General features: G+C 38.2%; 1 protein-coding gene across 4 annotated transcripts in view; it reads right to left on the reverse strand.

The window, feature by feature from the left end:
* Positions 1–16,245, reverse strand: part of CCDC85C (coiled-coil domain containing 85C) — a 201,546-nt gene that overhangs the window by 11,138 nt on the left and 174,163 nt on the right. For 2 of the 4 annotated variants that reach the window (XM_074213058.1, XM_074213059.1), the window contains 2 exons: positions 14,192–14,296; positions 326–421 (listed from right to left, as the gene is read on the reverse strand). In XM_074213058.1, coding sequence (XP_074069159.1) covers positions 326–421; positions 14,192–14,296 — 201 coding nt within the window. The remainder of the gene's footprint in view (positions 1–325; positions 422–14,191; positions 14,297–16,245) is intronic. The other 2 variants (XM_074213060.1, XM_074213061.1) reach the window with 2 other exon arrangements.

A 16,245-nucleotide genomic window follows, 5' to 3' on the forward strand; every position in this document is an offset into this window, starting at 1 on the left:
TTAGGTTCTTGATAGGTTTGGAGACAGACCTGTCTAGAAGCAAGGAGATGGGACCCAAAAGAATATTACATCCAAGACCTTAAAGCATTTCTTTCTATTATTCTCATTTCTCTATTTCAGTCTCTGTCTCTCCCTCCTGCCCTCCCCCCATCCCCCCCCCCAAAAAAATGACAAGAGATTCTTCAGAGGTTAAAAAACTGAAAAAAGTTACATGTCCAGATCGCTGGTGATCCATTAGGATCCACCCCATTGTGGTCTAGGGGGGCTCTCTGAGCATGTAGGGGAGAAGGGTAGGAGTAGAGAAAGAGAGACACAAGAGACATACCTTCATAGCATGTACTACTGCCTCAGGTTTCTGTCCCATAGAGACATAGCCCACTGCAGGGGAGGAAGAAAGCTCGGCTGTCATATGAGCAGGACCCTGTGGAGAAGTAATTACACCTTTTAGCTAATGGCTTTGATTTCTCATTGAATGTTGGAATCATTCAAGTATCTTTGCTAGGCAGTACAGCCCCCCAAAATTGGCAGGTCATGACATCAATTATGGAGATTTCAACTCTACAAAGTGGAAGATGTCTTAGAATCACAGCTAAAGAGAATTCAGAACAACTGAAGTCCAAAGAAAATGTCTAAGCTTCATTCTCTTCAGCTGTCTCTTTATAGAATGATAAGGTCTCTATAGTCTTTTTTAGCTTTCCTTTCCTGATGTACCTTTCCCAGGTGATGTTGCCACAAGAAAGCAAAGAAGAAAAGAACTTTAGGCCAAGACAGTCACCTAAACAGAGTCCACCCAATCAACTCCCCCACCCTCCCCAATGTACCTACTTGATAAAAAAACTAAAACACCAAATCTAGTAATGATCACAAGAGCCAATGAGAAACTATAGTAAATACATCTTTCCACCACCACAGGGCTGTCCCAAAGTAAGTCAGAAACCTACAAGGAAAATGAAAGGGGGCCACTCAAAAGCAAAAGCAGCCAATGCTGGCAAAAAAAATCACACTGAGGAGCTTCAAAGTGGACCCCATGTGAGCAAGAAACCCATATAGTCCACAATGCTCTGTTGTTGAGAGCAAAGTGCTCCCCCAAAAAAGGAACCTTTGGAAGCTTCAACAAACTACAGCAACCAGTGAGGCACAGCAGCATTTGGACCAAAATACCCTAGGCCCCAGGGCTCTGAGATCCCCAGCATTCTATCCTAAGAAGTCACAGAGAAACCCTAAGATCTAGCACTTTGAACTTCAAAGATCCCAGAAGAGACTTACTTAAGTCAGAACAGTAATCCTAGTGACCCGGAGCCAACAAGTCAACCATCCTACCCAATAGTGCTGTGGAGACATAGGCTAGCTCCAGCACAAAGCCCCAACTCAAAAATTAAATCTAAATAGAATAGTCATTGAAAAAAATCCTTACCCAGTATAAAAATTTACCATAACTCTAAAACTCTCTCCCAAAGTAACAACTGGGAGCAGAAACTCAATGGAAAAATAAATTTTGCACAAAGACTACAAAACTACCTGGAAGAAATGATTCAAGAGATTTTAAAAAATAAAAGTTTGGGCAAAGAATTGGAAGAATACTTAAAACAGAAAGTGTTCATCTTTACAAAAATCAGAGACTTTCTGAAAATTAGAAAGCTTACAAAATTAGAAATTAGTGATTCCAAGTGATAATATTAGAACAAATTAAAAAGAATGAAAAAACTGAAGATAACTGAGATCATAAACAAGTTGGAAATAAGTCAAATAAATCTGGAAATAAAAGAGAAAATAAGAGAAAAGAAAAAATAAAAATAAAGAGAAAGAATTAAAGTCATTGGACTTCCTAAGTTAAAAAGAAAAAGAAATCCTAGATATTATATTTCAAGGGACATAAGTGAAAACTTTCTAGATCTCTTAGAACTAGAAGAGAAAATAAAGCTAAAAATAGTTTGCCTATCACTTCCTGAAAGAAATCCCAAAAGGAAAAGTCTCAGGAATGTCACAGTCAAAATTTAGTCCTTACATGTCAGAGGGAAAAAAGGAGCTCACGGACCTAGGAAATTGTCAGGATCACATGGACCTGGCAACTTCTAAAATAAATAAGGAAGGATCTTGGAATATATTTCCAAAGGCAAACAAGATAGGCTTACAATAAAAAATAACTTAACCCTCAAAGCTGCAGAGAGGAAAAAAATAGAATACTTTAAACATTTATGATTTTTTTAAAAAAATGAGCAGAAACTTGAAAATGTACACTCAAGGGTCCAGAGAAACCTACTGCAGTAAATTCATTTAAGCAATTGGAATGAGCTGTTTGATGGATATAGTGCTAACATTCTAACAGGGGGGAAAAACAGCAAGTGTCCTTTAGAACCATAATATCTCCAAAGAAGATTGAAGAAGTTAAATAAGAAAATGGAATGACTGAGGGTTAGATTGTTCTGTTCTGAGGGGTCTTAAAAGAGGAAAGTGATGGAAGATTAAGAGGAATGTAACTGGAATAGAAAAAAGGAAAGAAGCAGAATTTGCCATTTCTCATAATAGGGGTAAGCAAATATGGAGGGAAGATTTGGAGAGGGACACAAGATGAACCTATTACCTGAAATGGACAACTCCCTCCCATCCCCAACACACACAGACACAGACACAGACACAGACACAGACACACACACACACACACACACACACACACACAATCTAACTCAACAGGGAAACAAACAGGGATAGGGAAGAGTGAAGAGGGAAGATAATACCAGGGAGGAAATAACAAACAAAACAAACTTCCTGATCCTGAAGTGAGGACTAAAAGGGGGGAAAATCAAAGAACTGGATATAAAGGAATGACTTAATTTTTTCTTAGATAATTGGAGAATGATTAAAATCTAGAATTCAAATGTAATGAAATATTATTGCACCCCAAGAAATAACAAAAGATCAGAGAATCTTGGGAACTCTAAATTGATGTAGCATGAAAGGTGGCAAAATCAAAGGAATAATTTAAAGAACAACTATAATATAAAGAAAAACAACTTTTAATGACTTTAAAAAGTTGATCAGGGTGGCTAGGTGGCGCAGTGGATAAAGCATGGGCCCTGGAGTTAGGAGTACCTGGGTTCAAATCCAGTCTCAAACACTTAATAATTACCTAGCTGTGTGGCCGTGGGCAAGCCACTTAACCCCATTTGCCTAGCAAAAACCTTAAAAAAAAAAAAAAAGTTGATCAATGCAAAGATCAATCTGGTCTCTAGAGGACCAATGGTGAAGGATGTCATTATCCATCCTGAGAGAGGTATCCACTTGGTGAATACAAGATACAGGAAAAAACAAGTCTTTTTTTGATGTGGCCACTTTTTTTGATGTGGTTTTATTGTGTTTGTCCTATGCTTATCTGTGCAAGGATTTATTAAGTGCTTATTATGTGTCAGACTTTGTATTACTTACCACAAATCAAAACAAAACAAAGCAGCAAATATATGATCCAGGCCCTTTGGGAGCTCATATTCTACCAAAGGAGACAACATGCAAATGATCACCTCCCTATTATGGACAAAGGCAGTCCCCTATCAGGACTTTGACTCCTGAAGCTGGGTTGAACTATGGCAGAATCTATTCTAAAAATAGAAGAGAGGGATGGCTAGGTGGCACAGTGGATATAGCACCTGCCCTGTAGTTAGGAGTACCTGAGTTCAAATCCAGCCTCAGACTCTTAATAATTACCTAGCTGTGTGGCCTTACAAAAAAACCTAAAGAAAAAAAAATAGAAGAGAGATCAAGAGTTAGAAGGAAACTTGATGGTCTAATCCAACCTCTCTACTTTTTAGATAAGGAAACTGAAGCTTAAAGAGGTTTAGTGACTTGACTTACCCAAGAGATCATCCACATAATAAACAGCAGCAGAACGAGGATACAAACTCAAATTTAACATTTTTTTCACTAACCATTTCTCAAGCAATGACCTACCAAGGGATCATGACTTCCTTAATCTTTGTCATCTCCAGGCAAACCATCCCCAGTTCCTTTGATTCTCAAAGAGCCCATGTTCCAGCCCTGTCCCCTTCCACCCTGCCCAGCATCTTACTTGGAATCATTCCATCATTTGTTCCTACCCAACTTATTATGATGTCTCCACAACTGCTTCCTTCACTCCCATTCTAGACAAAGTCCTTTATGGAACTTGCAAAAGTAATTTCCTTTTGTATCAAGTTGCCTAAATTCTACTCCCAGCTCTTCAGGGGAGAACAATTATAAGTGAAGCAAGATGGCCTTGGGCAAGCCACTTAACCCCATTTGCCTTGCAAAAAACCTAAAAAACAAACAAAAAAAAAATAAGTGAAGCAAGGATGACTGTCACTCAGAGAAACTTAAACTAATATTTATGGAAGATTCTAGAATTACTCTCCTTGACACTGTCCATACAACACTGAAAACTCTTGAAGCATCAAACAGGGGAACTAAGAAGCATCCCAAGCTCCATTATTTCTTTCTTCTGAGCCTCATTGTCTTATCATTCAAATGGGATGATCATATCTACACTGCCAATTTTTGAAAAGATCAAATGGGGATAACAGATTAGAAGGTACTTGGGAAAAGTACCATGGAAAGCAATGTTTTTAAGTAATAGCTGTCTCTTCAAAAGCCCATTTGGGATTTTCTTGGCAAACTTATTGTAGGGCTTTGTCATTGTCCTTCTCCAGTTCATTTTACAGATGAAGAATTGAGGCAACCAGGGTCAAATGACTTGACTAGGATCAGGGGGCTAGTAAGTGTCTGAGATTGGATTTGAATTTAGGTCTTCCTGACTCCAGGCTCAACATTCTGCATGGCAAAACCTAGCTTGCCCCTAAGTGATAAAAAGTGATGTTGAAATATAAAATCATGTAATAGTAGCAGCAGCAGTAGTAGTAATAACAATAATAATGTTATAGAATGGATCTAAGATTTCACTGCTATAAATTCCAAATGAAGAATTATTCTTCCATTGCAAGTCAACACTTTATAGGCAATTTATAGTCCTAGAAAACTGCTTAGAGCAGTTGTCAAACTCAACCTCTCTCCTGACAAAATTAAAATGTAACTGAGAAATTCTTTAAAATAAAACAAAAATACAACATAGATAATGTCAATAAGTCAAGATCCTGCTGATCCATTTCTATTCAAATTAGATACCACTGGCCCAAAGCACCAAGGTGCTAAAGGAACCCAGGAACCCACCGCCAATATGGTTATAGGTAGAACTTCAATCCAGCTCCTCCTGAATTATAATAGGCCTATTCTCTATCTCTTGACCCATACTACTGCATCATTACTGTCATCATCATATTTTCTCATATTCCCATCAGAAAAGTTACTAGGAGAAGCTAGGTGATGCACTGACTCTGGAGTCAGAAGACCTGAGTTCAAATCTGACCTCAGACACTTACTAGCTATGTGCCTCTGAGCAAGTCAATTAACTCCAACTCTCAAAGGAAAAAAAAAAAAGAAAAAGAAAAGGAATGAAAATGTATTGCTTCCCTAAGTTTAATGAAAAGGTTTTCCCTTGAGAACTTCCAAGTACTATTGGGGAGATTGTTCCAGGAGTGTGCAAGATTAAAATGAAGTTGGCCTATGGCTCAGAGGTTAAGTATATCTGTGAATCCTTGTCATTTGCAGTCATTCCACCCCTCACCCTGGTCACCTATATGTTGCAGGAAGCAGGTGTATTTTAATTTAAATGTATATTCACACCCCCCCATTACCACCAACCTCAGCACATCCCCTCCAGAAGATTAGGAATCTTTGTCTAGCTTATTAAAAAACTGAGATCAATTGAAATAAGCAGCTTTCCTCAAAATGGATTTGTAAGAGACATAAAACAGTAATTGTCAATCACTATTTCTATTTTGGAGAAATCACTTAGACTGTAAAATGTAAGTGATAGAAGCAAATACAGAATAATGAAAGCTAGAATCCAGAATGTCAAAGTTAGCAGGGACTTTAAGAGATTATCTAATCTAGTCACCTCATTTTATAAATAGGGAAATTAGTGCCCTAAGACCAACTGACCCAAGATTGTAACGGGGAAGAAGAAACATTATTTTCATTCTCTGCCCACTGAGAGACTGCCATACTCTTTCCAGTATATCTTGTTTCTTGAGATACTTCTGTTCAACCAAGGGGATAGCCTGGGAAAAGACTGGACCCTCAGTGCTGGGACGTGGGTTCCTGAGAAGCTAGGCAAGATGTCCCAGAGGCAAATGTTTAAATAAATTGGGTTGTTGCCAGTGTTATTTAGATGGTCTGGTCCCCTTGTGTGGGGTCACACAAGGCTTTGGAAATGTTAGGTCTGACATTTGTGAAATACGGTATGCAGAGATAGGAGAAGCAAGTCGTGGACTCTGTTGAGAAGGAGAGGAAAAAGTTTGTCTTAAGTTCCTTACACCTAGCATCTCTTTCATATATGCATTTACTGTCAGACCTGGAAGGTCATGGGAAGGAACAGTTCTCCCCTCCCTGCTCTTCTCTCCCCTTCAGCACCTCTTAAGAAGTATTGTCTTTTACCATTAGAAAATGAACCCCTCAAGGGCAGTAACCACCTTGTTTACATGTATGTGTACAAATGTGTGTGCTTATGTATATTTAGTACTGTAATATGTATCATGTGTACATATTATACATGTATGTATTATAATGATGCATAATGTTGAATGTATGTATATGTATGTTTAATGCAAACACATAGGTACAGAGAGCTTCTGCGCCTACCACTTGTGAACAAGATACCTCATTCATTTTACTGATGAAGAAACCAAGGCTCAGAGAAGGGAAAGTAAGTAATCCAAGGCTGCCCAGCTTATTAATGGCAGAGTCAAGGTGGAAACTCAAGCCTTGATAGCTGTTGCTCTCTGTACCCAAGATTCCAGCTCCCTTCACCTCTGACTCAAAGAATCCCTAGTTCCCTTCAGAACACAGCTTGGGGGGCATTTCCTGATCACTCCAGTTATGAGCACTATCTTCATTTTTTGTGTTCTTAACATTTACTTGCATACAGTCTCCTATACCCACTAACAAGAATATAATTTCCTTTAGGGCAGAAATTGTGTTGTTTCTATGCCTTCCTCATGGAAGTACTTTAAAAATGATTGTTGAATTGAAATGAATGCAAGCCTCATCATTCCTTATCCAGAGCTTCTCCCTGTAACTTACTCCTTGAGTCGATAACCCCTGCCAAGCTGCAATATTCCCCAGACCCTCTCCCCGACTTCTGCCAACCCCCCCAATCCAGAGGTAACATGTGTGCTCTTGCAAATGAATGACTTGGCTTGCTCATTCACATGGGAAAGTTTGGAGCAGTCTTGTGTTATTAGTCCCAGTCTCCTGATTATTTCCTATGTGTAAAGTTGGTCTTCTCCAACAAAAGAGAGTCATTTGCTTGAGCCAAGCAGCAGCTTTATGCTCAGGATCTGGGGTTCCCTCTTGCAACTGGCAGAGGATCTCTATGTGAGGCCTTCCAGCAGTATCTATCACCTTCAAAACTCATCACCTCTCAGAGTCTGCATTTGCTCAGCTATAAAAAGAGGACAACACTGCACTACAAACCCTGCCTGGCATTATAAGGATCAAATGAGAGAATAGATATAAAAATCCTTTATGATTAGAAGTTGTTCTACAGGCACAAGTTGCACCTTCTAATTTTTTTATCTTTTCCCTTTTTTTAAAAGAAAGATTTTATTTATTTTGATTTTTACAATTTTCCCCCTATTCTTCCTTCCTTCCTTCCCCCCACCCCCCCCATAGAAGGCATTCTGTTAGCCTTTACATTGGTTCCATGTTATACACTGATCTCAGTTGAATGTGATGACAGAGAAATCATATCCTTAAGGAAGAAAAATAAAATATGAGATAGTAAATTTATATAATAATATAATGCCCCCCCAATTTGATGGTAATGGTCAAATTAGTCTTTGTTCAAAGTCCATAATTCTTTCTCTGGATACAGATGGTATTCTCCATTTCAGATAGCCCAAAATTGTCCCTGGTTGTTGCACTGAAGGGATGAGCAAGTCCATCAAGTTTGATCATCACCCCCATGTTGCTCTTAGGGTGTACTATGTTTTTCTGGTTCCACTCATCTCACTCAGCATCAGTTCATACAAATCTTTCCAGGTTTCCCTGAATTCCCATCCCTCCTGGTTTCTAACAGAACAATAGTGTTCCATGATATACCTATACCACAGTTTGTTAAGCCATCTCCCCAATTGAAGAATATTCATTTAATTTCCAATTTTTTGCCACCACAAATAGGGCTGCTATAAATATTTTTGTAGAAGTGATTTTTTTACACTTTTTCATCATCTCTTCAGGGTATAGATGCAAGTAGTGGTATTGCTGGGTCAAAGGGTATACACATTTTTGTTGCCTTTTGGGCACAATCCCAAATTGCTCTCCAGAAAGGTTGGTTGAGTTCACAGCTCCCTCAACAATGTATTAGTGTCCCAGATTTCCCGCATCCCTTACAACATTGATCACTGACCTTTCTGGTCATATTAGCCAGTCTGAGAGGTATGAGGGAGCATCTCAAAGATGCTTTAACTGCATTTCTCTAATGAGTAATTATTTGGAGCAATTTTTCATATGACTATGGATTACTTTGATTTCCTCAGCTGTAAATTGCCTTTGCATATCTTTTGACCATTTGTCAATTGGAGAATGGCTTGTTTTTTTGAAAATTTGACTCAGTTCTCTGTATATTTTAGAAATGAGTCCTCTGTAAGAAATACTAGTTGTGGGGTGGCTAGGTGGTACAGTGGATAGAGCACCGACCGTGGAGTCAGGAGTGCCTGAGTTCAAATCTGGCCTCAGATACTTAATAATTACCTAGCTGTGTGTGTGGCCTTGGGCAAGCCACTTAACTCTATTTGCCTTGCAAAAACCTAAAAAAAAAAATGCTAGTTATAAAAATCATTTCCCAATTAACAATATTTCTTTTGATCTTGGTTACAGTGATTTTGTCTGTGCAAAAGCTTTTTAATTTAATGTAGTCAAAATTATCTAGTTTGTTTTGAATGATGTTCTCTATCTCTTCCTTGATCATAAGCTGTTTCCCTTTCCATAGATCTGACAAACTACTCCTTGATCTTCTAGTTTGCTTATAATATTGTTTTTTAATGTCTAAATCCTGTATCCATTTGAATCTTATCTTGGTATAGGGTGTGAGGTGTTGGTCTAATCTAAGTTTCTTCCATACTAACTTCCAATTTTCCCAACAGATTTTATCGAAGAGAGTTTTTATCCTAATAGCTGGACTCTTGAGTTTATCAAACAGCAGATTACTATGATCATTTCCTGCTATTGCACCTAGTCTATTCCAATGACCCAGTACTCTTTCTTAGCCAATACCAGACAGTTTTGATGACTGATGCTTTATAATATAATTTTAGATTTGGTAAGGCTAAGCCACCTTCTTTTGCACTTTTTTTTATTGAATCCCTGGAAATTCTTGACTTTTTATTTCTCCATATAAAATTACTTACAACTTTTTCTAACTCATTTAAGTAATTTTTTGGAATTTTGATTGGTAGGCAATACTTCTAAAGAGGTGGTAAGTAGTTTAGTTTTGGTAAAATTGTCATTTTTATTATATTATTATTATATTATTATATTATATTATTATATTAGCTTGACCTATCCATGAACAGTTGATGTTTACCCAGGTATTTAAATCTGATTTTATTTCCATGAGAAGAGTTTTGTAACTGTTTTCAAAAAGTTCTTGAGTCTGCCTTAGCAGGTAGACTCCCAGGTATTTTATTTTGTCTGAGGTTACTTTGAATGAGATTTCTCTTTCTAGCTCCTTCTGTTGTATCTTGCTAGTCATATTCAGAAATGTTGAGGATTTATGAGGGTTTATTTTATATTCTGCTACTTTGCTAAAATCACTAATCATTTCTAGTAGCTTTTTAGATGACTTTTTGGGATTCTCTAGGTATGCCATCATGTCATCTGCAAAGAGTGAGAGTTTTGTCTCCTCCTTCCCTATTCTAATACCTTCGATTTCTTTTTCTTCTCTCTTATTGGTGGGGCTAACATTTCTTTTTTTCTTTGTTTGTTTTGTTTTGTTTTGCAAGGCAAATGGAGTTAAGTGGCTTGCCCAAGGCCACACAGCTAGGTAATTATTAAGTGTCTGAGACCGGATTTGAAGCCAGGTACTCCTGACTCCAGGGCCTGTGCTTTATCCACTGCACCACCTGGCCACCCCTGGGGCTAACATTTCTAATACAATATTGAATAGAAGTGGTTATAATGGGCATCCTTGTTTCACCCCTGATCTTATTGGGAATGCCTCTAGCCTATTCCCATTGCATATAATGCTTGTTGATGATGTCAGATAGATACTGCTTATTATTCTAAGGAACAAACCATTTATTCCTACACTCTCTAGTGTTTTTATTTATTCAGAATGGGTGCTGTATTTTGTCAAAAGCTTTTCCAGCATCTATTGATGTGATCATATGATTTCTGCTAAGTATGTTTTTGATGTAATTAATTATACTAACAGTTTTCCTATTATTGAACCAACCCTGAATCCCTGGAATAAATCCTACTTTGTCATAGTGTATTATCCTAGTGATAACTTGTTGTAATCATTTTGCTAAGACTTTATTTAAGATTTTTGCATCTATATTCATCAGGAAGATAGGTCTAGTTTTCTTTCTCTGTTTTAATTCTTCCTGGTTTAGGTATCAGCACCATTATTGGTGTCATAGAAAGAGTTAGGTAGAGTTCCATCTTCACATGCTTCTTCTAATTTTTAAAAAGGCCTCCAAACCCACTTTATGGGGAACCTGTTATCTTTTTTAATTCTTATTGATAATTATTGTCATTTAAAGACATTGTGCAAATCATCAGAACACTTCCAGGTCATCCATTATATATGCATCTCCCCCCGCCCAAATTAACAGCATATTTGAGTAATTGCCTCCAACTCTTCACAAACTACAGCTCCACCTTGGCTACAATGTATGAACTTTTTGTCTTGTCTAGTTGGGAACCTGGTCACTAGGCCACTTCCTCTAGTCTACCACCATGCCCTCTCCTGGGCCCTCATGCCTTCTTCCTTCCTTTCTGCTCTTCCTTCCTCTTTAGCACCTCTTTAGAAGTATTGCCTTTCACCATTAAGAAGTGAACCTCAGGGCAGCTAAGTGGCATAGTGGATAGAGCACTGCTCCTAGAGTCAGGAGGACCTGAGTTCAAAGTCAGCCTCAGACACTTGATAATTACCTAGCTGTGTGACCTTGGGCAAGTCACTTAACCCCACTGCCTTGCAAAAAGGCTAAAAAAAAGTGAACCCCTGAAGAGTAGCAACCACCTTTTTGCATGTATGTGTATGGGTGTGTGTGTATATGTTCATATTAGACATATGCATCTATGTATTATAATAATGCACAATATGTAAAAACATGTGCATGTATATGTATAATACAAACACATGTATACAGAGAGCTTCTGTTCTTGCCACTTGTGAGCAAGAACCCCCTACTCATAAATTTGTTGTCCATGTGTTAGACAAGTGTATTTATGTTGTTTCTGTAACATGTTTGTCTCCAAATTTCCCATGTGTACATGTGTTCACTAACAGACTCTCCCTGATCATACATGTGTATATAGGCATGCATACACACACACATGTACACATGCTCACGTGCAGAATGGTTCATGCCCCTCAGGGCAAGGATTTGGACCTATAAAATCCCTTCAAGTTCTAACAATCTGTTGTTGTTGTTTCTCCTTCATTCTCCAAGAGGACTACATCATCAGGGAGGTGATGTCATGACAATAACATGAATTGGATTTGAGTGAGGAAGGGGCTGTGCAAAGTCACCAACCTCACTTTCTGTGGCCAAATATGAATCAGGACAACTGGAGATATCCTTATCTATGCAGGAAAGAGTAGAGAAATGAGGACAAACTTTTTTCCTTTCCTAGCATAGGAATACACATACATATACATGTGCAAAATATACATGTCTACACATGTTTATGTAAGTATGTTTACACATAAAGTTTAGTATAGAGTCTGGCACACAGTACATTCTATCATAACCAATAAACAGTACATGCAGCCTTACATTAGGATTGTCATTCAGTCATTTTTCAGTTTAACCAACTCTTCTTGACCCCATTCAGGGTTTTCTTGGCAAAGATTCTGCAGTAGTTTTCCATTTCCTTCTCCAACTCATTTTACAGATAAGCAAACTGAGACAAACAAGTTTAAGTGACTTGCCCAGGGTCACACAGCTAGTAAGTATCTGAGGGTGGATCTGAACCCAGGTCTTCCTGACTTCATGCCACTGTTCTATCCACTGAGCCATCTAGATGCCCTTACCCTGAATAAGGCAGATCCTAAATGAGAGTTACTGAACTAAAATGCACCTGAAGGTCATCTAGTCCAACACCATTGTTTTATAGGACAAAAACATGAGCCAGAGAAGGAAAGCCTTTCCTCAAGGTCAAAAAGAAGCCAAACCAAGACTTTAATCCAGTTCTTTTAATGCCAAATGCAGTGTTCAACCTATTGCAACATATCAATAACCACAACATCATATCCTGGATATCTCTTAGTTAATAGCAGAAGTTGTAATCATAGTCAGAGTAGTATTAACTAACATTTATATGTCACTAAGTTTTGCAAAACATTTTATAAAGATCTCATTTTAATCTCACAAAAACCCTGGGAGGTAGGTACCATTATTATACCTATTTTATAGAAGAGAAACTGAGGCAAACAGAGGTTAAGTGACTTTCCCAAGGTCATACAGGAATTGTCTGAGGTCAGATTTTAATTCAAAGTCCTATGTATATGTTTTACATAAAAACTCCTTTAGTTTGGATGAGATGGAGGGAGAAGGGAGGTCAAATGTCCAGCTTAAGGTCCTTATGTCCCTTAACACAAAGGAGGGGATGCTAATGGTCACACCTGTCATATATAACAAAGGAGCAAGGGAGACAGAATCTGAAGCCTCCCCAGGCCAGCCCAAGACCCACTTTCCCCATTTCTTTTCATCAAGCATGTAAGGCCTTCTTTATAGGAAAGTAAGCAAGCAGACACTAGATATTTATGTTTGGAGCCAACAAAAATAAGAGAAACTTCAAAATGAGATTTGGGGACAGTTCCCAATTCTCAGAGTGTGAGTCCTGCCATGGTCCAGGCTATTGGAAAAATAACTTAATTCAGCAATCTGGACTTGGCAACTTCACCAGGCTGGTATAGTACAATGTACTTACATTTTGCTTTCCCTGCTGATAACAACCTATACTACTTGAGGGAGAAATAATAGATGATGATGATGATGATGACAATGATGATTTTTTTTGTTATCGTTGCTTGGTTGTTTTTAGTTGTGTTTAATTCACCATGACCCCATTTGGGGTTTTTTCAGCAAAGAAAAAGGAGTGCTTTTGTCATTTTCTTCCCCAGCTCATTTTACAGATAAGGAAACTGAGACAAACATGGAAAAGTGACTTGCCCAGCTACTAAGTGTCTGAGGGCAGAATTTGAAGTCAGGTCTTCCTGACTTCATGCCCAATGCTCTACTCACTATTCCATCTACCTGCCCCTGATGATGATCTATAGAGCTTTAAGTTCTTTATAAATATGATCTCATTTTAGTCTCTCAACAATCCTATTGCAGAAGAGGAAACTGAGATAGATAAAGATTAAGTGACTTGACCAAAGTCAGGTCTGAAGCTAGAATTGAACTCAGGATTTTCTGACTCCATGTCTAGTACACTATCCATTATGCTAACTAGAAGGGATCTTAGAAGTCATCTAGTCCAATCCTCTTATTTTTCAGATGAAAAAATGGAAGCTTATAGAGAGAGCCTTGTGACTTCAAATCCAGAAATCATTTGATTGTACCATTTCATGTGTTATAACATCCCCCAATTCAGAATAAAACATTCTTTCCAAGTCTGAAAAGATAGTATTAACTTGAGAGGACCATAATTCTATGAGACTTTAGAGGACTCCAAGCCCTACATAAAAAGATGAATAAAATGAGACCCAGCGAAGTGATTTGCCAATAACCACACAAAAGACACGTGGCACAATTTGGAGACGTAAAGATCCTAAAGTACTAAAACACGGTTCTGGGATATTTCCACTAATTGTCTGAGCTTTATTTCAGCTCCCCTGACCACCCCCTTCCAGCTGGTCAGCACAAAGGGCTCTTACGTTCTGCAGGGCATCCTGGTACTGTGGCAATGATGACAGCTGTGATTCTGAGTGATATGGGGACAGCCCCTTCCGAAGAGTTCTGAAGTCCCCAGAACTGGACTGCTGCATCAGAAAGAAAAAAGAAAGAAAAATAAAAGGAAAAATTATGTGAAATGCACATACACAATATCTTTCCATTTGTCTAGTTCTAACTTAGATCCCACCATTAACTGGATGTTCCTTTGAGAAAACTAATTCCCCCATCTGGAAAATGAGATTGGACTAAAACAGTACTTTCTAACTAGTGGTCCATGGAGTTGGAGGGTTGAGTGGAAGGGCAGATAGAGAGGTTTTGCAAAGGGTCTACAGATCCATTAAAAAGTAGCATTATATAGTAGAAAAGACAATGAACTTGGAATCAGAAAAGACCTGGGTATGACTCTCACCTCTGACACGTTAAAAATGATTTGAACCAGTTTGCAAAGCAGATAATTAGTGTTTCCAAATGTATGCAAATACTGTTGTGATTAATAATTTTTAAAATGTCATTGAAATCTTCTGGTCATCACTTATCTCAATCGATGAATACAAATGTACAATTGCAATTATCGTGTCAGGATATTTCTAATATTTTTTTAAAGGGTACCTATACACCTGAAAAGGATGGTTAGAACCACTCTCCTAAGATCTCTTCCAGAACTGAGTTTCTATAATTCTAGAAATAATAAATTGCTTCCATCATGCCCAGTACTATAGGAGATTAAAAGCCAAAACCAAAACCAAACAAAACAAACAAGATGGCATAACCTCAGCCTTCCATGAGCCTAAAGTCAAGCTTGGGAGAAAAATATGATATCCAAAAAATAATCCCATTACTTAAGAGTCACCAACCCCATCAGTATATCCGTTTCTCTTTCCTTCCCCTCCCATGAAGGTTACAATCTCTCCATGCCTTAGTAGCTACTTTTCATGAGTTTTCATGCTAGGACTTCAGAAAAGGACCCTGACTTGATGTCCAACCCTATAATGATGAACTCCTCTCCTCAATTAAGCTAGTCTTCAGATAAGACCATTAGGTCCCAACTTAAATTTGTCAGACCAAGGCAGAAGCTTTAAAGAATTAATGATCACCTGCACATACTTAGAAAAGACTTTAGTGGAGATAACTGAAAATGATTCAGTAAAATGAGATATACATTTAAGTGCTTTAACTAACCATATATACGTAGAACTTCAGAGGGAAGAACACTGATCTAGCAGAGTAAGGAGACAAAGATCTTAGTCCTGGCTGTTCAATCTATCCTGAATATATGCTTCCTTCCTTACTGCCTTCAATTCATGACCTTAAAAAAAAAAAAAAACCTTTATTAGATCCCTTTTTTTGGTGGGACATGGGGTGTCAATTAGTCACAGTGAACTCCATTTGGAGTTTTCTTGGTAAAGATACTGGAGTAGTTTGCCATTTCCTCATCCAGTTCATTTTATAGATGAAAAAAAAATCGAGGCAAACAGGGTCAAGTGCCTTAGCCAGGGTCATATAGCTAGGAAGTACCTGAGGCTGGATTTGAACTCAAGTTCTCCTGACTCCAAACCTGGCACTCTATCTACTCTACCATTTAGCTGCCCCTCACTAGAGGCTACCATGCCCTACTATATGTCCCTTTTCTCCTCTGATACTATCACTACCTTGGTACAAGCCTCCAATAGCTATTATAATTTTATTTTTATTATCATTACTATCGTTCTATTGTGTTATAATAGCCTCCTAGTTGATATCCCTACTGAGTCTTTTTCCTCTCTGATCCACCCTCTGGTCAACTGTCAAACATCTTTCTAAAACACAAAACTGACCATATCATATCACCTCTTCAATAAACTCCAACGACACCTAAATACCTCAAAAATAAAAAAAATAAAAAAACCTCTTGCTTTCAAAGCCCTTTACAACTCTGCTCTTCTCTATCTCACTAGTCTTCTTCCTCCTTCCTCCCCTCCATATCCTGCAATCCTGGCCTCCTCTCTGCTCCTTGAAGGTGAATTTCCATCTCCTAACTCCTAGCCTTTTCACAGGC

The sequence above is a fragment of the Macrotis lagotis genome, chromosome 1 (assembly GCF_037893015.1).
Source record: "Macrotis lagotis isolate mMagLag1 chromosome 1, bilby.v1.9.chrom.fasta, whole genome shotgun sequence".
NCBI lineage: Eukaryota > Metazoa > Chordata > Mammalia > Peramelemorphia > Peramelidae > Macrotis > Macrotis lagotis.